This window comes from Lithobates pipiens, unplaced genomic scaffold (assembly GCF_037356315.1).
Source record: "Lithobates pipiens isolate NorthernLeopardFrog02 unplaced genomic scaffold, aLitPip1_a1.2 Scaffold_16, whole genome shotgun sequence".
Taxonomy (NCBI): Eukaryota; Metazoa; Chordata; class Amphibia; order Anura; family Ranidae; genus Lithobates; species Lithobates pipiens.
The window spans coordinates 539747242-539774290 of NW_027507748.1; the positions used below are offsets into that span (position 1 = coordinate 539747242).

General features: G+C 44.4%; 1 protein-coding gene across 2 annotated transcripts; it reads left to right on the forward strand.

Annotated features, from left to right (window-relative positions):
• Positions 1-9016: 9016 nt before the first annotated feature.
• ATG101 (autophagy related 101) lies at positions 9017-20031 on the forward strand. Of its 2 annotated transcripts, none has more exons than XM_077483284.1 (3): positions 9017-9242; positions 16850-17119; positions 19449-20031. In XM_077483284.1, the coding sequence occupies exons 2-3, from the start codon at positions 16868-16870 to the stop codon at positions 19851-19853; spliced, it is 657 nt and encodes a 218-aa protein (XP_077339410.1). In that variant the 5' UTR covers positions 9017-9242; positions 16850-16867; the 3' UTR covers positions 19854-20031. The 2 variants fall into 2 exon arrangements, with proteins under 2 accessions (XP_077339410.1, XP_077339409.1); XM_077483283.1 differs by having other exon boundaries at positions 9018-9387.
• The last annotated feature ends 7018 nt before the right edge of the window (positions 20032-27049 follow it).

Sequence of the window (27049 nt, forward strand, 5' to 3'; positions counted from 1 at the left end):
CGTTCGCATAGGGCAGTGTGAACTGCCGGCGGGAGTCGTGCGATGCGGGAAAACGCCGCGGATTCGCGGCGTTCCCGCATCGCAGCGGTGTGAACCCAGCCTAAGAGAGTTCCTAATTTCATCCTTCAGTTACAACTAAGTTTGTGAGACTCTCTCTCATTCTAACGTTCTACAACCAAGTCTGTGGCAGAGACTTTGCTTCACCCGAATCACCTGTTGGTTGCTAAATTCACAAAAAAAGGATTTATCCGATTGCTGTAATATCCAGTTGCGAATGGCTATTCCCTGGATTATCTAGAGAGACATTTCAAGTGTCAGTAGTTCCAAGAGTACCTGAGCTTTATTATCCATCCCCTCTATTCCCTACTGTGAGAGACTGTGTTCTGTTAAAAGTTTTGCAAATAAAAATTCCTAAAGGGATTCAAGTGTTGGTCTTTACAGTTTATGGGCCATCTACCTTGGGAAACACCTAGACATATACGAGGTGGAGAAGGTAACGGTAAGCCCAGAAAATCCAGCCACTCGTTCAGGGGTTAGTGCTACACAAATCTTCTTCCCCTACCAGCACACATCCTCCTCCCTCCAATACCCCCATGGCAGCCGACAGGGGGTATCACGGGGCCCCAGCACACAGGGAGACCCGGACAGCAGGCGGTTCAGAGCGGCGGGCGTGGGGAGCAATTACAGAGGAGGGGGGACAATTACAGAGATTGGGGAGCAATTAGAGGAGGGGGCAATTACAGAGGAGAGGGGTGCAAGAAGGGGGGAAATTACAGAGGAGGGGGGCAAATAAAGAGGAAGGGGCAAATGCAGAGGAGGGGTGCAAATACAGAGGAGGGGTGCAAATACAGAGAAGGGAGGGACAATTACAGAGGAAGGGAGGGACAATTACAGAGGAAGGGGGTGCAAATACAGAGGACAGGGGAGGGGAAATTACAGAGAGGGGGCAATTACAGAGGAGGGGGGTGCAAATGCACAGGAGGGGGTGGCAAACACAGAAGGGTCAAAACATAAGGGAGAGAGAGGCGACAGGCAGCTGCTGGTGCAGAAGTTTTTAATAAAATAAATGCTTAAAAGCAATCCACTCACTCTCCATGTCAGAGCCGTATATGTCAGTCTGTGAAGTTGGCTGTCCCATTCTCCCCTCCGATCCACGCTGCTCTTATCACTGAATCGCTGGAGGAAACAGAGACCCGGGGGAAACTCATGTGAACTGTCAGCCTCTGATGATGGAGGTGTGGTTAAGCCTCTGGAATGCTCTGATTGGTCACAGCATCCCAGGCTGACAGCTCACTGCAGTCTCCCCGCAGCTCTGTATCCTTGGCTTCTTCCAGCGATTCAGTGATAAGAGCAGCGTGGATCGAAGGGGAGAATGGGACATCCAACTTCACAGACTGACATATACAGCTCTGACATGGAGAGTGAGTGGATTGTTTGTTTTTAAGCATTTATTTTATTAAAACCTTCCGCACCAGCAGCTGTCTGTCGCCCTCTCTCTCCCATATGTTTTGATTGCTCTGTAATTGCTCCCCCCGCCCGCCGCTCCGATCCCCCTGCTGTCCAGGTCCCCCTGTGTGCTGGGGCTCATAAAAGGAGGCCCCATGGTACCCCTGTCAGCTGGAAATGATGTCCGGGTGTGAGGCAGAGGGAAACCCGGGCACAGCCTCCTAAACCCGTACTGTCCGGGTCAAAACAGGACAGGTGGCAACCCTAGCTGCTAGGCCTCAGAATATTTATAGGCTTTCTCCAGTCAATTACTGGACACACCTCTTCAGGGATTGCCCCAGAGTTCTATAAATATTTTAGGCTGCCTGTCCTGCTCTCTCTCCCACTATACTTCTAGAAATATCTAAAAGACAAGAGGAAGTAGCAGAACAGTAGCCTGTAAGACACTGAACAGCCCGAAGCAATCAACTCCAGCTCCTCTGCTTACAGATTAGCTAACTAAATTTTGTCTAGAAGCCTACTCTAACCATGACCCTTAAAGTCCCTCCCACTGCACAATTGGGTCACACCCACAATTGTTCCTCTACTCAGGGTGCCTAGGGGTGCCCCAACTCTTTCACAATCCTAGCTAAATTATCCATTAAATTTGTATCTGATTAACCACTTAAGCCCTGGGCCATTTGGCTGGCAAAAGCCCAGAGCACTTTTTGCGATTCGGCACTGCATCGCTTTAACTGACAATTATGCGGTTGTGCGACATTGCTCCCAAACAAAATTCGTCCTTTTTTCCCCACAAATAGAGCTTTCTTTTGGTGGTATTTGATCACCTCTGCGGTTCTTATTTTTTGCGCTATAAACAAAAAAATAGCAACAATTTTTTTTAAAAACGCATTATTTTTTACATTTTGCTATAATAAATATCCCCAAAAAATATATAAAAAAAACTATTTTGTTCCTCAGTTTAGGCTGATATATATTTTTCTACATATTTTTTGTAAAAAAAAAATTGCAATAAGCATTTGTTGATTGGTTTGCGCAAAAGCTATAGCGTCTACAAAATAGGGGATAGTTTTATTGCATTTTTATAAAAAAAATTTTTTTTACTGGTAATGGCGGCGATCAGCATTTTTTATCGTGACTGCGACAGATCGAAAACTTTTGCCGCTATTTTGGGACCATTCACATTTATACAGCGATCAGTGCGATTAAAAATGCATTGATTACTGTGTAAATGTGGCTGGCAGTGAAAGGGTTAACCACTAGGTGGCACTGTAGGGCTTAAGTGTGTCCTAGGGAGTGATTCTAACTGTGGGGAGGGGAGGGGCTATGTGTGACACGACACTGATCACCTCTCCTGATTATAGGGAGCTGTGATCAGTGTCAGTGTCACTAGGCAGAGCGTTACTGATGTAAACAAGCATTTCCCCGTTCTGCCTAGTGACAATCGTAGGTATCCTCGTGGACATTGAGTCCGTGGGACCCGCAATCACACTCGCGGAGCTCGCCAAACCTCTTCTTAAAGGGCAACGTACAGGTACGTTAATATGTCTGTACGTGTCCTTCTACCGACGTATATCAGTGTGAGCCGGTCAGCAAGCGGTTAAGCAAGCCTTTGCACTACATACTGTGGTTGTTAATGGACCTGACCTAGATCGTACCATAAATGAGGTGAACTTTATGATGTAAAGCAAGACAATATATTTTCTTCCTATCTATTACCTTGGCACCGTGTGTAAAAACAATGGTTCTCTGCTTATTATAGTCTCACCGCTTACTAGCCTGTTTAAGGCTTCATTCACATATGTACGATCATGGGTGCGACAGCCTATTAATTTCAATAGGCTGTCCTACCAGCAAGAAATGCGAGGAAAGAAATGCTGTATGCTTTAGCGCGTGCCAGGGCTGCTGATGTATGGGGATGTCATTAGGAATAAATTGCATCTGTAGGCAGGTTGAATTAGCTAGACAGGTACTGTCCCGGCCAGGACGGTAGGAGTTAATGTCTTTCCCGGTTCTTTGGTCTTTGTAGTGGGTTCTGCTCTGGGTTCGGCCCACTAATCCTGTGGTATATAAATACACACTATACTAACATGCTACACTCAAAGTCACAATAAGTGAAATCACTAACTCGCTAGTAGCAAACTGAGCCCTGCTCTAGCTCTACTCCAACAACACACTGCAAAAGCTTCCTATAGAAAGAAACCTTTTATAATATGGTGTGGGACTATGAGCGCTGAGCCGTTATTGGACAAAGTCATCATCACTTTGTCCAATCAGGGCTCTGATATTGCCCCGTGCCCTAATTGCCAAAGCCTTGCACCTGACCAGCCCCGCTTCATCCAATTAGGGCCCTAGAATGCACGGCGCAGCATGCAGTGCATTATGGGGCGCTAAGCGGTCATCCCGTAAATTCAGGTGTTCGCCGAGCCGTTCGCCAAACACTATACTCCAATGATTAGGTCCCTCACCGTGTGCTGACAACTTATTTGACTTATGGGCTTATTTTGGGTGCCAGTCTTTGGCCGTCTTAATTGGCAGGCAGGGGATGACTTGACTTCTGTGCATGGGCATGGGAGTCATTCATCCTGGAAAAGTGGTAAGAGGCAGGGAATAGAGGATTTCGAACAGGCAAGTAAGTTTGTTTTATTGCAAAAGAGCCATAGCATGTCTCAACAAGAAAAAGCTGCTTACTGGCATTTTGTTTTTTAAACCGGCAGTAAACCGCAAGGTAAAGACAAAATGTGCTGGTATGCATCGCTTACTACCACATTATGAAATACTTAACTTAAAGCGCCATGCTGTCACCGCTGACAGGCACTTTCATCTTCACCCAGTCTTCCTTCCAGGTTCATGTCCTCCAGCCTTCTGACTGGCTGCGCTACGATGACGTCACTCCGGCACATTCTCATGGGAGTCACAGACCATGGCACGGAGCTCTAAAGGGATAGCATGGGTATGCGGTCCCTTCATATCGCTTGCTCGTGCGTGTTTGAATTATGAATGGCTAATCCTGCACAGTCATGTCATCCTTTCCCAACTGCCACTGTGGCAGAGAGATTAACAGATTGCGCCAGCACAAGTGTGATAACATTAGCACACTGGTAGTCCATTGTTTCTTTCCTCCAGCCCCATAACTAAAGGATGAAAACAGCATAGGGGCCCGTGCATTGAACCCACAATGCACTGATCGTGGTTGTAGTGCTATGCAGGATTCAATCAAAACATATAATAATTGCAAGTTTTTTTTTTTATTCTATAAATCTGTATGTGTATGGTCTCAGCACACCTCTGCACTGGAATAAATGAACTCTCATGCGCTAGAGTTGCCTCAATCCCTGGGCAGCCAATCAAGATGGCTGAGGACCTGGCACCTGGAAGAATCCGGGGAAAAGATGTTGGTGTCATTGAGGGACCTTATGGATGTTTAGCGGGTGGTAATGCCAGCTGAATGTGACAGGGGGTATAATTCTTGCTGCTCCCTGAAACCAAGTATTGTGGTGGCAGCATTCATACAATTCTGTCTGGCTGTAGCCACCAGCAGCATCTGAAGCACATGCTAGAGAAGTACACCTGGGCAAGGACTCTACCTCATATGGACTCTCACCCTGTGGAAGGTACGCACCAGGCAGCCCGGGACTAGCTAGATAAGAATGAACTGCTTTGCACTGTTAGACTGCATGGTCGAATTGTCCAGTAAAGTCTGTTCAACTGATTCATACCTGTTCTGAAGTTATTCAAAGGGGTGCATGCTATGGAGGTACATGGCATATCTAGACGGAGAGGGCCTGTAAGTACAAAAGAATGGGTGAAGAGGAAGGAATGGAAGGCCACCACGAACGGGTAACTCGACAGAGTAGTTGGAGGGAAGTGTGAAGTTGTATGGGTAACCTTGAACTTATGGGAATGTAATAGCAGACAGACTGTGGAGAGTGGTACCAGGCATGGGTAACAGGCTTTCAGGTACTAAGGGGATTGGTGCTTTGACTTTCTCCCTAGCAGTTGGTTCACCAAAAGCAATCGGGACCGAACCAGCGGCACAGAGACCCCATGAAATGAGTTAAGTGCACGGCAGGACTCCATTCTATCACTGGGTGTACGGTGGCAGAGGAAAGCTGGACTGGTGGAGCAGGACATAAGAACAGCGGTGTTCCCATCTAAATGCTACATTCTAGAAGCCAAGGTGTGCAGAGACATCGGACAGATCGTTTCACAGTAGGACTCTACATATTGCTACACAGCTGCGCAAGGTGTACGGCTCCCTTCTAAGTAGGGAGTTGCTCCTTAACCACTTGCCAATCAAATCACGCCCATATACATCGGCAAAGTGGCACATTCCCGCAAATTGCCGTACGAGTCATCTTCCCCTTTAAGAGCCGCTGGAGGTGCACCCACGGCACGGTGGTGGACCCGATTACCGCCGGCCACCCACGATTGCAGGAACGAGAGCTAGAATGGCATTTGTCTGTGTGTGTAAACACACAAATCCCTGTTCTGTCAGGGGAGAGGAGATACATAATTTGTTAGGAACAACGACATGTCTCCTCCCCCAGTCAGTCCTATCCCCATATAGTTAGAAACACTAACTAGGGAACACATTTAGCCCTGTGATCATCCCCTAGTGTTAACCCCTTACCTGACAATGACATTTACACAGTAATCAGTGCATTTTTATAGCTCTGATTGCTGTATAAAAATGTGTGAAAAGTGTCTGATCTGTCGCAGTACCGCTAAAAATCGCAGATCACCGCCATTACTAGTAAAAAAATATAATAATGCCATAAATCTTTCACAGAGTTTGTAGACTCTATAACTTTTGCACAAACCAACCAATATACGCTTATTGCAATTTTTGTTTTTTTTTAACAAAAAATTTGTAGAATATAAATCAACCTAAACTGATGAAGAAATGTTGTTTTTTAAAAACATTTTTGGTGATATTTATTATAGCACAAAGTAAAAAATATATATGTATCGCTCTTGTTTATGGCGCAAAAAATAAAAACCCCAGAGGTGATCAAACAAAAGAAAGCACTATTTGTAGTAAAAAAAGGACATAAATTTTGTTTGGATACAACTGTAGCACTAACCCCAGAAGGAGCTGCTGGTTATTTCTGGGCTTACCGTTACCTTCTGTTCTCCTTGTGGCACGTCTAGGGGATGTCCCGTGGTAGATGACTTGAGACTGACAAATTCCCTTGAAGGGATTTTATTTGCAAAACTCAAACATTGAACAGTCTTTCAACTTGGGATCAGAGGGTTGGAAAAGGAAGTTCAGGTACTCTCAATGTCAAAGTCTAAAAAACGTTAAAGAACTTGCTCACTTTGACTGCATCCAGAGAATAGCCATTCGCAGCTGGATGATCACTCAGGTTGGACAGTCCCTCTCTCACAAGGCCTAGCAGCCAACAAGGTGCTTACTCAGGAACAAAGTTTTTGTCACAGACGTTGTTGCAGAACATGTAGGGAAACTAAGCCGTAAAACACTTGTAGGATGGGTGGATCTTTCAGCCTGCTTGGTGATATCCATAAGACCGGATTCTTTCGGTAACTTCAACCCTTCCAGGCTCTTGTTAAGAAAACCAACCCGTACGTGGTGTTCTTCTAAAGAGTCCTCCCCTGGAATGCTTGAAGTACGCTGGGTCTCTCCCGTACCAGAGATGGCACCCATCCACCTCAGAATCCTCCTCTAGTTTCCCTGCCTTGGGCTAGCCAGCCCCGAGGCATTAAAGTGGGGTGGATCCGCACCCCAGGCCATAGCCTTCCTGGGAGCTGGTCAGTAGGACCAGGACCATGTAATCAGCACATCATACTGGACCGGAACCCTGAACCATGTGACGTCCGCATCTTAATACCCTCTCCCAGAGGGCACAGCGAGAGGGCCACTCCCACTGACCTGACCTCTCCAAGGGAGAGAGTAATTCAAACACCTGACCAGACCCTAGTTCCACGCCTGCCAGAAGAGACAGTGCCCCCTGTGGCCAGGCTGAACATTTCACAGTCCAGTCAGACTGATACAGAAGTCAAATTTAGACAAATAATACCAAAACCTAACTGCAGCTTAGGTAGAGTTTAATTTTGAAAAACACATAGCACATGCTCTTCAGGAGCCCACCGCTACACAACTTTTACACGACCCGCGCAATTGTCAGTTAAAGTGATGCAATGCCATATCGTAAAAAATGGTCTGGTCTTTAAGCAGACAAATCTTCCGCTCTGTAAGCAGTTAATGTTGACCTGCACATGAATGTGGCCCCGTCTGGTATTTTCTGTCTCAGTGACAACATTGGAGATTTCCCTTTATTGTCTGTCTCGGTGACAACATTGGAGATGTCCCTTTATTTTTCTGTCTCGTGACAACATTGGAGATGTCCCTTTATTTTCTGTCTCACTGACAGCATTGGAGATGTCCCTTTATTTTTCTGTCTCTGTGACAACATTGGAGATGTCTCTTTATTTTTCTGTCTTGGTGACAATATTGGAGATGTCCTTTATTTTTCTGTCTCGGTGACAACATTGGAGATTTCCCTTTCGTTTCTGTCTCGGTGACAACATTGGAGATGTCCCTTTATTTTTCTGTCTCGTGACAACATTGGAGATGTCCCTTTATTTTCTGTCTCACTGACAACATTGGAGATGTCTCTTTATTTTTCTGTCTCGGTGACAATATTGGAGATGTCCCTTTTATTTTCTGTCTCACTGACAACATTGGAGATGTCTCTTTATTTTTCTGTCTCGGTGACAACATTGGAGATTTCCCTTTAGTTTCTGTCTCTGTGACAACATTGGAGATGTCCCTTTATTTTCTGTCTCTGTGACAACATTGGAGATGTCCCTTTATTTTCTGTCTCTGTGACAACATTGGAGATGTCCCTTTATTTTTCTGTCTCGGTGACAATATTGGAGATGTCCCTTTATTTTCTGTCTCTGTGACAACATTGGAGATGTCCCTTTATTTTCTGTCTCTGTGACAACATTGGAGATGTCCCTTTATTTTCTGTCTCTGTGACAACATTGGAGACGTCCCTTTATTTTCTGTCTCTGTGACAACATTGGAGATGCCCCTTTATTTTCTGTCTCTGTGACAACATTGGAGATGCCCCTTTATTTTCTGTCTCTGTGACAACATTGGAGATGCCCCTTTATTTTCTGTCTCTGTGACAACATTGGAGATGCCCCTTTATTTTCTGTCTCTGTGACAACATTGGAGATGCCCCTTTATTTTCTGTCTCTGTGACAACATTGGAGATGTCCCTTTATTTTCTGTCTTGGTGACAACGGTTACCAGGAAAAGGTGAATCTCCCTGCATGCAGCTTGAGAAACTTGTGAGAATGTTGAACTCTTCCACACTCCATCCAACACTAAAGAAAAGTTTTTTCTTTTTGCACATACATGAATTAAACAGATGAGTTGATCATCCAGAGGACTTCTAGCGGAAGCTCCTAGACTAGTCATGTGACTCATGTCTGCCTTCACCTGTTCCTTCACAGAAGCTCATCGAGTTTCCTGTCTTCACTAACATGTCCTGCAGGGGGAGCTCAAGCGCCAACCTGACAGAGCGGGCCATACCATTACTCAAGGGAGAGAAGGGGACGGAAATATGATACTGGACTACGAATACGGTCTGTGCAATAGATAATGAAAACTGAAAATCCGTCACTGAGTCTTTCCTTCGAAGTACAGAGAAACAGAAGGCATTCTTGTATGAGCGGATAATAGGAGCGGCGTACAGGCTGTTTCCGGTGAAGGTGGTACGGTTCGGTGACGTTGATTGTTTTGGTTCTGTCATCATCAGCAGGTACTAGTGGGGGGCACAGAGCTGTGCGGGTAGTGAGGGCACGGTGTGTACATAGCTGGCAGCGCTGATCCTGGCTCTTCCCTCTTCTCCTCCTCTATATGAGTGCACTGACCGGCAGCTGCAGGCCTTCTGTCCCTCCGAAGCGGTAAGTGTCATGGCTGGGTTGTTGGGGGTCACTGGATGGAAGGCGCTCACATACAGGTGTCTTCCTAATGCCTACTTCACAGTCAGCCAATCACAGAACATATAGCCGTGGTACCATTTCCTTATTGGATGAGGGATCTGAGTACAGCCACATGGGGGACCTGGGTGAGACCCCTGATCCTGGGGGACAAGAGAGTCATAGGCCAGTGTAGGGGGAACCGGCCATCACATACAGCCAGGACTGGGGAGGCTTTACAGATAAACGACACTGAAAGGAAAGAAGATACCAAAGGTATGGTGAGCTCCTTACAGAGGCGCTCCAGTCTCCTAAGGGAAAATTAACCACTTCTCTACTGGGCACGTTTACCCCTTTCCTGCCCAGGCCAATTTTCAGCGCTGTCGTACTTTCAATGACAATTAAGGATGAGCTCCGGGGTGTTCGTACAGCCCACGTGCAGAGCCCGCCAGGAAGTCGGCACGGCGTGGCGCTAATCACAGACAGTGAGACATTTCCCGATCTCTACAGCTGCACATCGGGACAACACTGCCTGTGATTAGCACAGCACAGTGCTGAGTTCCTGGTGGGTTCTGCATGTGGGCTGTGCGAACACACCGAAGCCCATCATTAATGACAGTTGCGTGGTCATGCTACACTGTACCCTTATGACATTTTTATCATTTTGTTTACACAAATAGAACTTTCTTTTGGTGGTATTGAATCACCACTGGGTTTTTATCTTTTGCCAAACTAAAAAAGACCAAAAAATTGGAAAAAAAACAAACATTTTTCATACTTTGTTATAAAATTTGGCAAACGAGTAATATTTCTCCACTGATAGGTGGCACCAATGGGCTCTGATAGGTGGCACAGATAGGCGGCACCAATGGGCTCTGATAGGTGGCACAGATAGGCGGCACCAATGGGCTCTGATAGGTGGCACAGATAGGCGGCACCAATGGGCTCTGATAGGTGGCACAGATAGGCGGCACCAATGGGCTCTGATAGGTGGCACAGATAGGCGGCACCAATGGGCTCTGATAGGTGGCACAGATAGGCGGCACCAATGGGCTCTGATAGGTGGCACAGATAGGCGGCACCAATGGGCTCTGATAGGTGGCACAGATAGGCGGCACCAATGGGTTTTGATAGGTGGCACAGATAGGCGGCACCAATGGGCTCTGATAGGCAGCACCAATTGGCTCTGATAGGTGGCACAGATAGGCGGCACCAGTGGGCTCTGATAGGTGGCACAGATAGACGGCACCAATGGGCTCTGATAGGTGGCACAGATAGGCGGCACCAGTGGGCTCTGATAGGTGGCACAGATAGGTGGCACAGATAGGCGGCACCAGTGGGCTCTGATGGGTGGCACAGATAGGCGGCACCAATGGGCTCTGATAGGTGGCACAGAAAGGCGGCACCAATGGGCTCTGATAGGCGGCACTAATAGGTGACGCTGATGAGGAAGCACTGATTGAAAGCACTAATAGATGACACTGATGAGGAAGCACTGATTGACAGGACTGTTGGGACTGCACCGATAATCGGTGTCCTGATTATCAACGTCGATGTCCCTTTAACACAAGCCGGTTATCGGCTCTCTTCTCTCCTCACGCATGAGAAAAAAAAAGCCAATAACCGGCTTGTGTTGACATTCGTGATCAGCTGTCATTTGACACAGCTGATCACATGGTAAAGGGCCGCTGTGATTGGCACTTTACCCCGATCTGTGATCTGCTGAGTCCGAAGGGAAGCTTGACATAAGCCCACACTGTAGCCATCTTTTTTGGCTATAGCGCAGGTGAGAAGGGATTCAAAGTCAGCAGCTAAAAAAACAGTACCTGCTGACTTTTAGTAAACAGCCACTCACCTGTCCCATGATCCAGCAGTGTGCTCACCCCAGCCATTTTCTCCCTGTGTCCTCTCGTTGGCATGTTTACTATGGACACCTGGCTGTGACAGCTTGTGGCTTCACAGCCGGGTGCACATGCACGAGCGGCACTGCGCACAGTGAATGGTCTGGTTGTCTTTTGGGACCTGTCAGGTATCCCAGAAGACATCGGGAGGGAGGGGGGAAGAACTCTTGCTTTTGATCGCTTGGGCGGTCAAGGGGAAAGTGAGAGCGGGTACCTGTCAAAATCAGGTAGCTTTTTTGTCATCTGTGTCCAATTGGGGAGATTTCCTTTCAGTATCTGTGCCATAGCCACAAATTGAAGTTAGAGGGGATCCCTAGTTAACACCAGTACTTGTGTCCCCATTGGAAGATTTCCCCTCTACTCATGTTCTGGTGGCCACTCATAATTTGGGATTTTCTTTTACATTTGGTGATCACTATCATTAGAACAAAAAAATCTCCTGTAAGGCTTCATTCACACCTGGGTGTTTTGGGATTGCGGATTCTGCCCATCTCAAACTGCACTACATGGCAAAATGCAGGTTCAGGTGCCATTATTTTCAATGGCACCTAAAATGCGTTGCAGCTTTGGTGTGACTGTCACCCACTTTATTGTGCTACAATTGTGGGAAATTACATTGCATTAAGCTGGACACCCAAAAGAACAGGAGCTTCTTTTAGGTGACAAGCTTCATGCAATGCGGTTTGCCGCATGATAAATCACAAAACAATCACGGCTAAACCACACAGTGTTTTTGGGGCTATTAAAAATAATGGCACCTGAACCTGCGTTTTGCCATTTTTTGCAGAATCAGACTACTTTATTAATTCCAAAGGGAAAATAGATACAGTTACATTCAACAGAGACAACACAAGATCACAATAATAAACGGAATGAGACACGGTGACACAATAAAATTGCCAATCACAGCAATTAGTATCAAATAAAACGAAATTAAAAATATCCTCTAATAAACCAACCATACTATTAAAATACAACATAGAATAAGAAACGCAGATTAAAAACAACAGAAAATCGCCAAATACCAAAATGCAAATAATACACCACCTTCTCTAGCGTTAAATAATAATTAACATAATGCCAACATACTAAAAAAACGACATAAAAATCTGGATCATAAACCAGATTCAATACTCACATCCAGCACTCACAGGGAAGAATTATAGAATTTGATGGCCACAGGCAAAAATGATTTCCTGTGTCGCTCTGTGGTGCATCGTGGTTGTAATAATCTGTCACTGATGGTACTCCGCAGACTCTGCAGATTGCAGTGCGTCTTGAGATGGCGGACAGAATCGCAGTGATTCTACCGCAATCCCAAAACACCCAGGTGTGAATGGAGCCTAACTGGCAGACAGACGGCAATAAAAAACTGGCAGGTGTTCTAATCCTTCTTCACTATATCTAAAACAAAAATAAATAAAAAAGCATCCAGCTATAACAGCTAACAATTCCAGCCAGTCCCTCTGTTTTCCTATTAGAAACTGACCAAAGCAGGGAGAGCACAGTGTGGTCAGTTCTTTAGCTATGCTGGGAACTCGGTGGGCTCTCCTACAATGATCAGACGTGTCCTGCCCCCCCCCCCCCCAAAAAACAAAACAAAAAAACAGCCATTCACTGGGAAGATATTAGTGTACTGCTGTATCTCCACCCCCCCCCCCCCCACCCCCACCTCCATGTGCAGCTGAGAATGGAGAGAATTTGATCACTGATAAAAAAAAGGGGGAAATGTGTATGTGTAATGTTTTTTATATCTATGCACAAATGTTTTGACTTTCATATCTATTTTAAACTTTAAGCTGTTACAGCAACAGTTTTTGTTCATTGTAAGCACCCCTGTCAGTGTTAAAAAGTTTCTCCCAACAATCTCGCTGGCACTTTTGTTGGACAGGCTGGTCTGTTAAACCGTTACATTCAAGGCATGCTTCAAATGTTAACTGTTTTAGGCTGGGTTCACAGCTATCCGGTTAACATATCTCCAGGGCACACTGCGTCTTTGGCTCCATTTCAGGGTCGAATTCAGGCAAAGATTCGGCCCCCATTCGTCCCTGAAACCGAGAATAGGGACCCAGTGTTCCTGTGCGATCCACGGCTGATTAGGTGTAAACTGAGCCTTAGTTAGTAGTGTACTTATGTCAGCTCTCAACCGAACTAACAAGCCATTATATGACTGATGTCATAGCTGATCACATGTGCAGCATCATGACCATGCAGATCCAACAGAGGCTAACATGGCCGCTTCCTTGGCTGTACCGGATGGGAGGGTTTAGTTCCACTTTTTAAAGGAAGCTGAAAAATAATACTTACTGGCCAGATCGCCAGATGATTATGAAGGGAAAAAAAGTCTTAGCCCTTGTACATATTCCTACGGAATGTATCATATCGGACCGTTTTGTCGGATAATCCGACTATGTGTGGTCTCCATCGGACTCCGACGGACCAAGTTTTCCAACTTATCCGTAAAATTTTCTGATAAAATGCTCTGATCGCACATACTCCGATCATGTGTAGCCTACTCCGATGGACAAAGTGCCACGCATGCTCAGATCAAATTCCTAGACCAAAGCTATTGGCTACTAGCGTGAACGTAGTCCCATCGTAATGAAATAACGTCATCACGTTATGTACAATCGGATTTTCCGACAACTTTGTCCGACCGTGTGTATGCAACAGTTTCGGACAAAATCCAACGGATTTGGTTGTCAGGATGTTCGACCGTGTGTGCAAGGGCTAAGGCTGGGTTCACACCTATGTGAATTGAATGTGGATTTTCTCCGTATCCAATTCGCATGACAGAAGAGTGTGACCCTCTATGGAGCCAGTTCACATATTTCCTTTGCAGAGCAGCTTGTGCGTCCTTGGCTCCGTTTCAGGCAAAAATTTGTCCATGAAACAGAGAACAGCGACGCACCAGACCCCTGCTGTGAGCCGCATCCGTCAGAGTTGTGAACCTAGCCTTAAAACAACTTAAAGCAGCCAACACATTTTAGGATTGGTAAGCTGCAATATAACAAATGTTGTTTTAGGGTTTACATAACTCAATCCTATTATTTCTTTTCTTGCTGTGGATTGCAGAAACTACTGCGCCAACGTTCCTCTTTGTAATGCCGGTTTCTGGGAATAACCAGTCACTGCTGTTCCCTCTCCAGCAGGGAGCAAGGGGGCCAGAGACTGGTTGTGTTACTGCTGCCTTGTAGGTCTAGTAAGACAGCACTTGTGTGCTCACATGGAGCTACTAATTAGCAAAAGGGATGCAAGCCCCTTTGTTTTTGGGGAGCGATCTTCTCCCGGTTCTGTGCTGCATCTGCAATAGACATGACACATAGAGCAACTCAGCTGGACCTGCATGCTCTGTAATCCTCTGCCCAGTTTACATTCCTCTGTTAACCCCCCTGACGGTATTCCCGAGTCTGGCTCGGGGTGGAATTTTCATACCAAAAGCGGTATCCCCGAGCCAGACTCGGGACTGCATCGCTGGATCCAGGAGGATGTTTACTCACCTTCTCCCTCGGATCCAGCGTTGTCTCCCCGCTGTACGAGCGAGCCGCGTCTCGCTCGATGCATCACATCGCCGATCTCCGTGCCCTGCGAGCGTTGCGACGCACGGGGACGGAGATCGGCGCCAAATTCAAAAAGTGAAACAAACAGTAAACATACAGTATAATGTAATCTTACAGATTACATTGCTGTATGTAAATATTTCACATCCCCTTTGTCCCTAGTGGTCTGCCCAGTGTCCTGCATGCAGTTTTATGTAATAAAAACTGTTCTTTATGCCTGGAAACTGGAGATTGTCCATAGCAACCAAAACTGTCCTTTTACATCAAAAATGGTTTTAGACCAGCTAGAAAACAGCGATAATAAATTGGAATCACTCGCAGAATTGAGCGATAGCGATTTGTGGGGAGATTCGTCATCAAATACTGAAAAGTAATGACAGTGACAATTCTGCAACTGAGCAAATTTCAGTGTTTTTGATTTGATTACATTATTGAATAATTTTTATTATTGTTATATTATTATTTGGTACAATTATTTATAATTATTTATTATATTATAATTTATGATTTCATTTTTCAAACTTTATCATACCCGGGATGTCTGCTAGACTCTGGCTTGGACAGATTTAAGAGAGTAAGGCCGCGTACACACGCGGGGACTGTTCGCTCAACTTTGTTCGTCAAACAGTTTCAGCGGACAGTCCGCTCAAAATTAGCATGGACGGACTTGCCCACACACGACGAACGAACAGTCCGCTGAAACCGTGCGCGATGACGTGAATGGCACGTACGACGGGACTAGAAAACGACGTCCTATACACTGCAATGCAACCTTCGGCGTATAAATTCTTTCTGAGCATGCGCGGAACTTAGTTTGACGAACAAGCCTACACACGCGGGGACTGTCCGCTCAAACCAAGTTTCAGCGGACAGTTTTTCGGGATTTCCGAAAAACTTTGTTCGTCAAACTGTCCGCTGAAACTGTCCGCTGAAGCCCACACACGAGCGGACTGTCCGCTGGAACACTGTTCAGTGGACAAAGTTGAGCGAACAGTCCCCGCGTGTGTACGCGGCCTTATTCCTAAGAATTGCAGGACTACAATATAAAACGCCAAATTTTCATGCAAAATAATGGTACCGCTTTTAGCACCTAAAATCCGAAATAATCATACCGCCAGGGAGGTTAATGTGGTTCAGAACTCGCACCAAATTCTATTTCACTCTAGAAGAAGCTGGCATTGATAGACACAAAACAAATCTGTCTGTTTCTTAATATGGTGCATGCCACTTGCGTTAGTTTTTTGCACCATTATAATTGTGCAGGGAGCTTAGATAATTCTTCAGATTATTAGTAGATTTAGTAGAAGGGAAGAACTTGAACTGCTGACACATTTTTATTGCTGTAGCCACGCATAGAAGATTTTCTATTCCAGTGACACCCTTGTGGGGTTGACTTGATTTACTAAAACTGAGTACAGAATCTGGTGAAGCTCTGCACAGAAACCAATCGGCTGCCAGGTTTTTTTTGTTTTGTTTTTTGGTGAAAGCATAATTGAACAAACTGAAGTTAGAAGCTGATTGGTTACAATGCACAAGTGCACCAGATTTTACACTCTCTCCACTTTTAGTAAATCAACCCCAGTGTTACGGAGTGACACTGATATAGGAAGTGAAGGGTAAGCCCTCACTTCTTATATCACGATAAGGTCAAAAACAACAATAAAAACTTGATAAGTGTTCTAACCCTTCCACACTAGATCTAAATAAAAAAATAAATAAAAAAATGGCACTGGACTTAAAATTTAATTAAGGATAGTAATATGAACCTTGTAATACATTATCTGCAGTTAAAGTGAAGAACAGTAAAGTTAAAAATACTTTGGAAGCTTTCTAATTATTTTTTTTTTAAAAAGAATGACTTGACTGAACAGTTGGCACCCCTTGATAATTTAGTTGTGTTTATTATAGTAATGAAGACATTGCAATATCTGCAAACGACTTTTACACTCAAGTTGTTTACAAATGTTAATTGTTGTGTATCTACAGGCTTCCTAACAAATCACAATGAACTGCCGTTCAGAGGTATTGGAAGTGTCTGTAGAGGGCCGTCAGGTAGAAGAGGCGATGCTGGCGGTACTACATACAATACTTCTTCACCGTAGCACAGGCAAGTTCCACTACAAGAAGGAAGGAACCTATTCTATCGGCACTGTTGGAACTCAGGACATTGACTGTGATTTCATAGAGTTTACTTACGTCAGGGTTTCTTCAGATGAGCTGGACAGAGCTCTGAGGAAGGCTGTTAGTGAATTCAAGGTGAGACAACTGGATTTTCTTTTAAAGTTTTAGTCGAGTACGGAATGATAACTATCTCTGCCAGTGCCATATGTATGCCAGTAGACTAACCATTCAGGAAAAAACCAACAGACTGGTTGTACACAAGTTGATTGATGGGTCAATGTATGCATGGCTTTTACCTGAATAAACGCGTATACTTTATACTTCAATTACTGGTATGATGCTTTTTGGCCAAATGGTGCCCACCTCATTTAATGTCCCATAAAGGGCAAATCTTTTGGATCAACTTGTGCACAACTAGGGTGCCCATACATGGAACGAAATTCGTCTGGTCCCTGCTGAACTGGCCGAATTTCAATCCATGTATGGCCAGCTTTAGACAGTTGTCATTGGAACAAGAATCCTCGTTGGAAGATTTCCCCACTCCCTTTATGTATTTGTGAAAATAGTCACCAGGACGAATGATTTTCTCTAGTTTGGACCCAGATAGCAATGAAAACACAACAGGAAGTTTTAATCCCTTACTGCTCTGTGTAAAATGAAAAAAAAATGTCTTTAAATACTTTTTAATTAAAATAAAAAAAGCAGTAGAAGGAGCTTAAACCCTTCTGTATGCTAAAAAAAAGAAAAGAAAATGTTTGACTGAGCTAGTCAGACATGCTGCAGTTTTCATGTGCTAATAAGGGACATGCTAATAAGAAAAAACAGAGTGGAAGAGGGATGAGCTCATGAGTCTGCTGCTTCTCCTTCATTGTCCAGTCACAGGCTTGTGGCAGGGACAAGATCTAATTGTACTACTTAAAGAGGAGCTCCACCTTAACATGGAACTTCCACTCATCGGATCCCCCCCCCCTCCGGTGCCACAATTGGCACCTTTCAGGGGGGAGGGGGTGCAGATACCTGTATAATACAGGTATCTGCACCCACTTCTGGCCATAGATAGCCACAGAATATCCGCAGATACATCACTTTCCATCCCCCTCCCGTTGTGTTTTGGGAAACGCACAGTTCACAGAACACAACGGGGACCAGTGAAGACGCACAGCGTGACATGCGCAGTAGAGAACCGGGCAGTGAAGCCGCAGCGCTTCACTCCCTGAATCGTTCACAGAGGATGGTGGCGGGGGCAGCTGAGAGACGAGCGATTGCTTGTCTTCTGCTGCCGACATAGCGGGCACCCTGGACAGGTAAGTGTCCATTTATTAAAAGTCAGCAGCTGTAGTATTTGTAGCTGCTGGCTTTGAATATTTTTACTAAAAGATGTTCAGTCCCCTTGCACTATCCTCCCTTTGCCTCCAGGATATTGTATGCCACATGTCCTATGAGCCATATTGCTCCATTGATAAAGGAAGAAGAGAGCTGGGCCTACTGCTGAATTATCACAAGGCCCGAGGGCTGAACCCGGAAAAGCCAGTGTACCTCCATGGGAAGTCATTAGAGAACATAGCGGCGCAGGACCGAGGGAGGCAGAATTCTGAGTGAATTTTGCAGAACACTGCTGGAGTCACTAGACGGGTGAGTATCTAAATTAGTTACAACCCACATCAAGGTAGGCAGAGGTGTGCAAGAAAAAAATGTGCGGGGGGCTGGAAATTCACTTTGCAGTAGACAAATGTAAGGTCTCCAGGCTGGCTGTGTTGAGTGGCAAAGCTGTGTAATCTCAGGAATAAATGGACAGATATAAATATCCTTTAGACGTAACAACTCTCAGATTCCAAATTTATTTAATCTGCATATTTGGCTGATTGTCTTTTAAAGAGGAGCTCCAGTCTCCCCCAAAAGCTGTAGCTGCTGACTTTTAATATAAGTACACTTACCTGTCCAGGGATCCAGCGATGTTGGCACCCAAGCCTTTTTTTTAACTGGCTTCGGGTGCAGGCGCCGGCATCTTCACTAAGAAAAACCGGCAGACTTCATAGCCAGTTTCCTAATGCACATGGGAGAGTCACACTGCCTTTTGTAAATAGTCATGCTGTCTTCTGGGACCCAAGTGTGCCCCAGAAGGAGGAGGGGCCAGACATACAGTTTGTTGCGGCAATCTATCCTGGAAGTGGGAGCGGGTACCAGGTACCCCCTCCCCCCCCAAAAAAAGTGGCAATTGTGGCAGTGGAGGGGGGAGGGGGTGAACAAGTGGAGCTTCCCTTTTGGGTGGAGCTCCCCTTTAAGTTCAATACCAATTTCACACATTTATTTGTAAACTAAAATCTAGAAAAAATATGAGCTAAAACACAGCCTTTAACCTGATTCCTGAAGCTTGGGTAATTGCACCGTATTGCCTTTATTTAATGAGCCTGAGTGTGTTGCTTTGAATCCTCAACTTCTTCTCCTTTTTTTTTTTTTCCCCCAGGATGCTCTCAGGAATTCCGGGAATGATGGCATTGGTCAGATTTCTCTTGAATTCTACCAGAAAAAGAAGTCTCGTTGGCCATTCTCAGATGAATGCATCCCGTGGGAGGTTTGGACAATCAAAGTAAATGTCGTGTCACTGGCTACTGAGCAGGAAAGACAGATCTGTAGGGAAAAAGTGGGAGAGAAACTGGGAGAAAAGATCATTAATGTTGTGGAAGTGATGAACAGACACGAATATCTACCAAAAATGCCAACACAATCAGAAGTGGACAATGTCTTTGATACAACCTTGAAAGATGTTCAGCCTTATCTGTACAAAATTTCCTTTCAGATCACTGACTCTTTGGGCACATCTGTCACTACTACAATGAGGAGACTCATCAAAGACACACTGGCACTGTAGCTCTGCATGTACCTGAAATATTTATAGAATGGACTGCAGTCATTAATTTTATGCTCATTAATTACACCGATTGACGAGAAATCATAGAACAGTGTCAAGTTTGTATATAGTAATTTCTTCCTTCTTTTAGGGTGTGTAAAATATTGTAATTCTTATAAATAATAAAAGGTATCCAGATTATTAGCCTTTTTATTATATATTCTTTATATTCCCTGTATTTGTTTAGAAGTCAGATGTAGTGTAAAAATGTTCTCTTGAAAATAATCTGTAGGTGGTGTAATATTAAGTGTGCTGTTGCAATTTGCAGTAAATCCAAATAGTTAAAAAAAAGACACCAAGGCACCACATTCGTTATTGGGAGTCCACGATGAATGTTTATTTCCATATTAAATATAGGCCAATGTGTTTCAAAAGATCTGGGATCCTTTCTTTATCAGAGATTTAATGGTTGAAGGCGAGAGGGAAACATAGAACTTGTTGAAAGAAATGTAATTAAAATAAAACTCTTTATACAAAGTTTATAGTTGGGCTTCAAGCAGTATTAAATACAAAAGCAAACATTTTATTATATTGCAGCTTACCAAATCTTAGATGTGATGACTGCATTCATTTTCTTTTTTAGGCTTTCTTTAATCTATTTTCACCTGGTGATCTAACTAGTAAGTCTGTTTTTTAAAAGAACAAGTTTTCCTGCAGATGTATCAGCCACAGGGATGGGACAAAGCATTTAACACTGGCAGGAGTGCTTACAATGATAAACTTTTATTTTATTTATGCAAAACCTTTATGCCAAAAGGAAAAAAAACTCCTGTAACTGCTTATAAAGTATTAGCTGATGTTTGGTTCTAATTTGTCAGTGCATCTAAATCTGCTAGTATGTCTAATGCTGCGTACACATGATCGGACTATCCGGCGGACAACCCGCCGAACTTTGCAGCGGAGGTCGGCCGGACTTTCCGAACGAGCGCACCTGCCCACACACGACCAGACTTTTGGGGTAGGGGGGGCTTCCCCAAAGCACCCCCCCCCATGTTATGGGCATGTGGCCTGGTATGGCTGAGGGGGGTGGCGCTCGTCCCAACCTCCTTTCATGACAGGCCGGGCTGCTCGCATAAGGGTCTGCTATGGACTTTGGGGGGGGGGGGCCCGGGGGGGAGCCCACGCCGTTTTTTCGGCATAGGGCTTCCCCTTTAAATCCATACATGGGCGGATTGTAGTCCGCCGGATAATCCGATCGTGTGTACGCGGCATTGCACTCCCCTCCCCCAGACTGGCAATGCTGCAGTCCAAAGGTCCCCCTGTGCTCCTTCATCCAGAGTGGCTCCACTCTAACACAGGAGGTGTGTTACTGGCCAGATCATCAGGTGAAAAGAAAGGGAAAAGGCTTTAAAAAGAAAACCAATGCAGCCCCCACATCTAATGATTGGTAAACTGCAATATAACAATTTTTGGGGTTTTGGGTTCAACACTGCTTTCAGCTTCAGCTATTAAAGCTCGAGATAAAGGGGGCATTCAAAAGCCCCTGAAACACACTGGATTATATATTATAATGAATTAAACAGTTCTCTTGAACTGCAAAAACATGACATGGTTCTCCATTGTGGTTGTTGTCCCCTTTAAGGTTTTATTGTCGATGTCTACATTGAGGAGATTGAACCTCTGTTTGTTCTAGAGAATATTGCCCTGGGACAAAAATAAATGGAACAAACAAATACAAACTTTTACAGTTGTCACTGGAACAGTAATAGAAGAATATCTTTCCAAGGGGACACCCTTTATGTTTTTTTCGTTTCAGAAGAAAAAAAAAAAAAGTGAACAAAAAAAGTACATGTGACACACACACGCGCACACACACACACACACTAAAAAGTGCACTTAAGGGTGTGCTTTAGTCCATCCCCCGAAGGGGTAGGACCTCTACCCTGATCCCCCGGGGCACAAGGCTCCAGACAGGGACAAAGGTTTTCCATGGTTTGCCTAGCCAGAAGGCCTGGCAGACTCCGTTCTTCTAGGTCAGCTGAAGACGATCATCGAATCCTTGGTCTGTTCTCTCTATATAACCCCCAGGGGCAGGGGACACCTGTTCCAGGACAACTGTCTAATGGTAACTTTACTCTCACTTTCTCTTGCGTCTCAAAGATAGTAGGTGACGGATTATCTCCCCAATCAGGCACACACAGCAAAATCTAGAAAATAACTAGATATAAATAAAAAGATATTCTAATCCTTCTGTGTTCATTCCAAAGTGAAAAAAGGTTTTGGCATTAAGTACATTTTTAGGGGAACCTGTATTGTAAAAATACTGTATGTAGGCTGCTATTCGTTTTTGAAACTGCTATTAACCTTATATAAAATACTTAAATAGGCCTCACAGACCTGACAAAGGTATGCAGATCATGGGGGAGGTCTTTCCTCTGACTTCATATGTTACATGCTTGTCGGGGTCAGTAAGTCAGAAAGTGTATTGGTCAAAGATAGCCAAGTAACTAGAATTATAAAGAAAAGGGGCAGCAGGTTTCCATGGATATGTCTGCAGGCGATAACTGTGTGAAAGCTAACGACATTTGATACACAGGTTGGTGTTTTTCACAGCCTTTCGGATATATTGTTTCAGACGTATCTGCCTGGAGCTCAGCTTTTCCCATTCTTTGCCCACACCCTTTCTGGTCTAAAACTGGTGAAAAAAAATGTATTTATTAAAGAGAAGCTAACCAAACAGAAGATGAAATTTTGTGAATGAGAGAGAGTCAGATGCAGACCCAGAACATGACCCCAATAATATTACAGCCTGGGGCATGTAAATGGTCTAGGACCCCAGAGGCCCATCCATGTATGGCCGGCTTTATTCCTCCCTCTCCTAGCCAAATAAGCATTTAATACATGCAGTGTGGGGGTGGAGGGAGGTCACTGGGGCCACTGCATTGGGTACATTTGAAAGCAGCCCAGAGATAGGCTTTACCTTTCTTAGGAAGTCAATAAATTCTGTACAGGAATGAATCAAAAAGAGCTAATTGAGTATCTCAATTTATAAAGAACCAACCAGGATTAGGTTTACGTATGAATCTGCATATTCAGTATTAAAGATGAATTCCGGGTATGAATATTTTTATTTCCAGCTTGGACCAATGTAACATTTCATATACCATACCTATCCAATAACTGGAAGCTGAAAATCACTGTATTAGGCACCGCTACTGCAGTGATCTTTATTAGCTTCTGGGTCCTGTGCCAATCTGCTGCCCTGCTGCATTGTGGTGCTCGGCATGAGCTCCATTCAGAGCCTGCTTTGCATTTATTCAATAAATGGATAAGGTGGGGTGATATCACAATCCCCACCTTGTTTAATCAGGGAATGCTTTCATAAATAGGGGAGAATTAAAATTCAAAATTTCGAGTCCTGACCTGCTAGCCAGACCTGTTTTACCTGCCACCAGTTGCCCCACCCAACCCCTACTGTGCCCCGCCCCTAAACACGCCCTCACAAATGATCTCAAGAAATGACAATTAAATGTTTTATGCAGAATTAAGTTACAAAAATAAATATTAACAACAACTTTATCAGTGCAACCTCACCAGTGCCCATCAATGCAGCATAAGCAGTGCCAATCAATGCAGCCTGACCTGTGTCCATCAATGCAGCATGACCTGTGTCCATCAATACCGCCTCACCTGTGCAGAGAAAGAGGCAAACCGGGCTGGATAATCAGAGAATGGGGATTGCCCACTGTTTTCATGTGAATTGCCCAGTGTTCCCGGAGCTCACCGTCACACAGTCCTGCCTCCTAGCCCGGCGCCTTTGATGAAGTCACATGTCCTGGCATTGGACTGGTGTTCTGTCTATCAAAGGTGTCGGGCCAGGAGGTGGGACTGTGTCACAGTGTGCTCCGGGAACACCGAGCAATTCAAATGAAAGCTGTTACAGGGGGCAATCCCCGCTCTCTGATGATCCGGCTCGCCTCCTCCCCTTGGTAGGTGCTCCCAAGCCCCCCCCCCACGAGGTAGCCTCAGGTAGCCTCACACTCACCAGGAATTATTTTCCAATTGCAAAATGCGAGGAGGCGAGTGGAAAATTTGAGGGCTAATATCTTTCCTTTGGTATACATACTGTACATGCACTGACACAACACCAAAACAATCAGGTGTGTGTTTTTTATTTGGTATCCATTAGTTTAGCTCTTAGGAAGAAATCCTTACTTCACTTACTATACTTACTGCACTGTAAGCATATTGATTTAAAGGTACATCAGCCTTGTTCAGAAAAGTCTATTGGAGTTTGACACAGCATGACAGCAGCAAAGGATGCAGAAAGTGATCTCCAGCTTATCTAAGTTGCCATGCCAGCACTATTTAAGTAAGTGGTAAAAAACAGATAAGATCATCATAAAGATTTATGTGTCCCATCACTCTTGAATAACACAGGTTGCTGGCATGCTAGAATATTTTGGCATTCATACAGTAAAACACAGTTTTATATGGCTTTATGGTTTTTATTAGTCCGTAACATTAATTTATAGATGGTTGCTGAATACTCCTTAGCTGGGTGCATATCGCTATTAAAAAAATTATCTTACCTCAAATGACAGTTTGGGAGTAGGCAGTTACAGTTTAAAAAATACAATGTAAAATTGACAAGGGACACCAACATAGTTGTATCTTTGATCTTAAAAACTAGAGGATTATGGTATTGTGGTAACTAAAAAAAAAAAAAAACATAATAATATTATTTTTGATATCACTAGAAAAAAAAAGCCTTTGAAAATGTGTTTGCAATAACTTCATCAGTATCACCAGCAAAGCAGCTTCATTATTATCCCATTAAAGAAGAAGAGAATGTGCGCTGCATTTCGAGATTTCATAATTTGCCACGTCACAAATGTTAATTCTCCATTACGAACGCTAGTTTACAAGACTGACCACTTCTGGTTTGTTCTTGCTTCCGAGCATGCGTATTTGTACTCTGGACTTTTGTCCAACGGACTTGTGTACACACACTCAGAAAATCTGACAACACACATTTGTCTGCGGAAAATTTTACAACAGCCTGTCATCGAACATTTCCCCTCAGAAAGTCCAATCGTGTGTACGAGGCTATAGAGGCTGGGGAAAGTGAAAGGGGGACCAGAAAGTGATATTTTACACGTCAGCAAGAACAAGGGGAGGAGAGCAGACAGATGTCCGCTCTGCTCCCTCCCATCAGCGGCACCTGCCATGCTGGTCCCCTGTGTGCCGATGTGTATACAGGATACATGACAGGGGTACGGGGTAGCCATTACCGGGGATTGTTTAGAAGTGATTGGTTGGCTACCCAACTGCCTGGGTATATATAATTATACTACCAAAATGAGGGAGGAGGGGGAGGCGGATCTTCTTTCACAGTTTGGAATGGCGGCAAGGATGGGAAGCGTCATTATAATGGGCGATTTTAATTATCCAGACATACTGGGCGGAAGGAACCACGCATTTGGCTTAGGCTCACCATTTCCTAAATGTGTTACAGGACAATTTCATGGGTCAGATGTTAATTGCACCAAGGTACAATACGTTACTAGACCTACTGATTACTAACAATACAGACCTGACCGCGGATGTAGAAACACGGGGCAATTTAGGAAACAGCGGCCACAGGTCAATTTGTTTCAGTATAAGTCACACAATTAGGAAACATAAGGGGAATACAAACAAACTGAATTTCAAAAGAGCTAACTTCCATAAACTATGCTCCTTGCTAGAAGACATTAAATGTGATAAAATCCTAGGAACAAAGAACATGGAGGAAAAATGGGTGTGCTTTAAGAGCATATTAAAAAAGGGTATTAGCCAGTGCATCCCAATGGGAAATAAATTTAAAAGAGCTAATAAAAGTCCTGGGTGCTTAACTCCATCGTAAAAATGCATATAAAAGCAAAGGGGAAGGCCAAAAAATTCACAAAATACAAGGCTGAAGGATCATCGTCAGCATTACAACTTTACAAAGAATTCAACAAGAAATGTAAGGGTGCATCAGGGCGGCTAAGGTAGAACACAAAAGGCACATACAGGCAGTCCCCGAGTTATGAACAGGTTAGGGACTGCCTGTTTGTTCTTAAGTCGGATTTGTTCATAATCCAGACGCGCATGCGCAGAAAGGCATTTTTCGGTGTTTTCCGCTGTTTCCGACTGCGTTTTCCACTGTTTTCCAACTTTGTTTTCTGATGTGTCCTCCAGCGCCACCTGCCGCTCTTAAGTAGGAGTTGTTCTCAAGTCGGAGGCTCATAACTCAGGGACCTCCTGTAGCGGAGGAGAGTAAAAAAATCCCAAGAAATTCTTTAAGTATATAAATAGTAAAAGGGGGAGGTCAGTCAGATCATATTGGCCCCATAAATAATGATGAAGGGAATCTGGGTACAAAGGATGGAGAGATGGCAAAGGTACTGAATTTATTCTTCTCCTCAGTCTTCACGAGGGAAACGGGGGGCTTCAGTAACCAAAACTGCAGTGTTTATCCTCATGACACGTCACAGGAAGCTCCCTCATGGCTAACAGAGGATACAATTAGGAATAAACTTGAAAAACTTAACATTAATAAGTCACCAGGACCAGATGGCTTGCACCAGAAGGTCCCTGAGGAACTCAGCCAAGTAATTGCCAGACCATTGTTCCTTATTTTTAAGAACAGTCTACTGACTGGTAAGGTATCAGAAGATTGAAGAAAAGCCAATGTAGCACCAATATTTAAAAAAGGACCAAGATGCATCCCTGGGAATTACAGACCAGTTAGCCTAACATCAATTGTATGCAAGCTCTGGGAGGGGATTATAAGGCACTATATACAAGATTTTTGTAATGAGAACGGTATCATTAGCAGTAATTAGCATGGATTCATGAAGAATCGTTCTTGCTAAACCAGTCTATTATCCTTCTATGAGGAGGTGAGTTTCCATCTAGATAAAGGAAGGCTCCTAGACATTGTGTATCTGGATTTTGCAAAGGCATTTGATACAATTCCCCATAAACATTTACTGTTCAAACTAAGTTCTATCAGCATGGATAAAAGGGGGAGTACACGAATTGAAGACTGGCTACGGGGGCGAGTTCAGAGGGTAGTGATAAATGGTGAGTACTCGGAATGGTCCGGTGTGGAAAGTGGGGTCCCCCAGGGTTCTGTCCTGGGAACAACACTATTTAATTTATTCATAAATGACCTGGAGGATGGGACA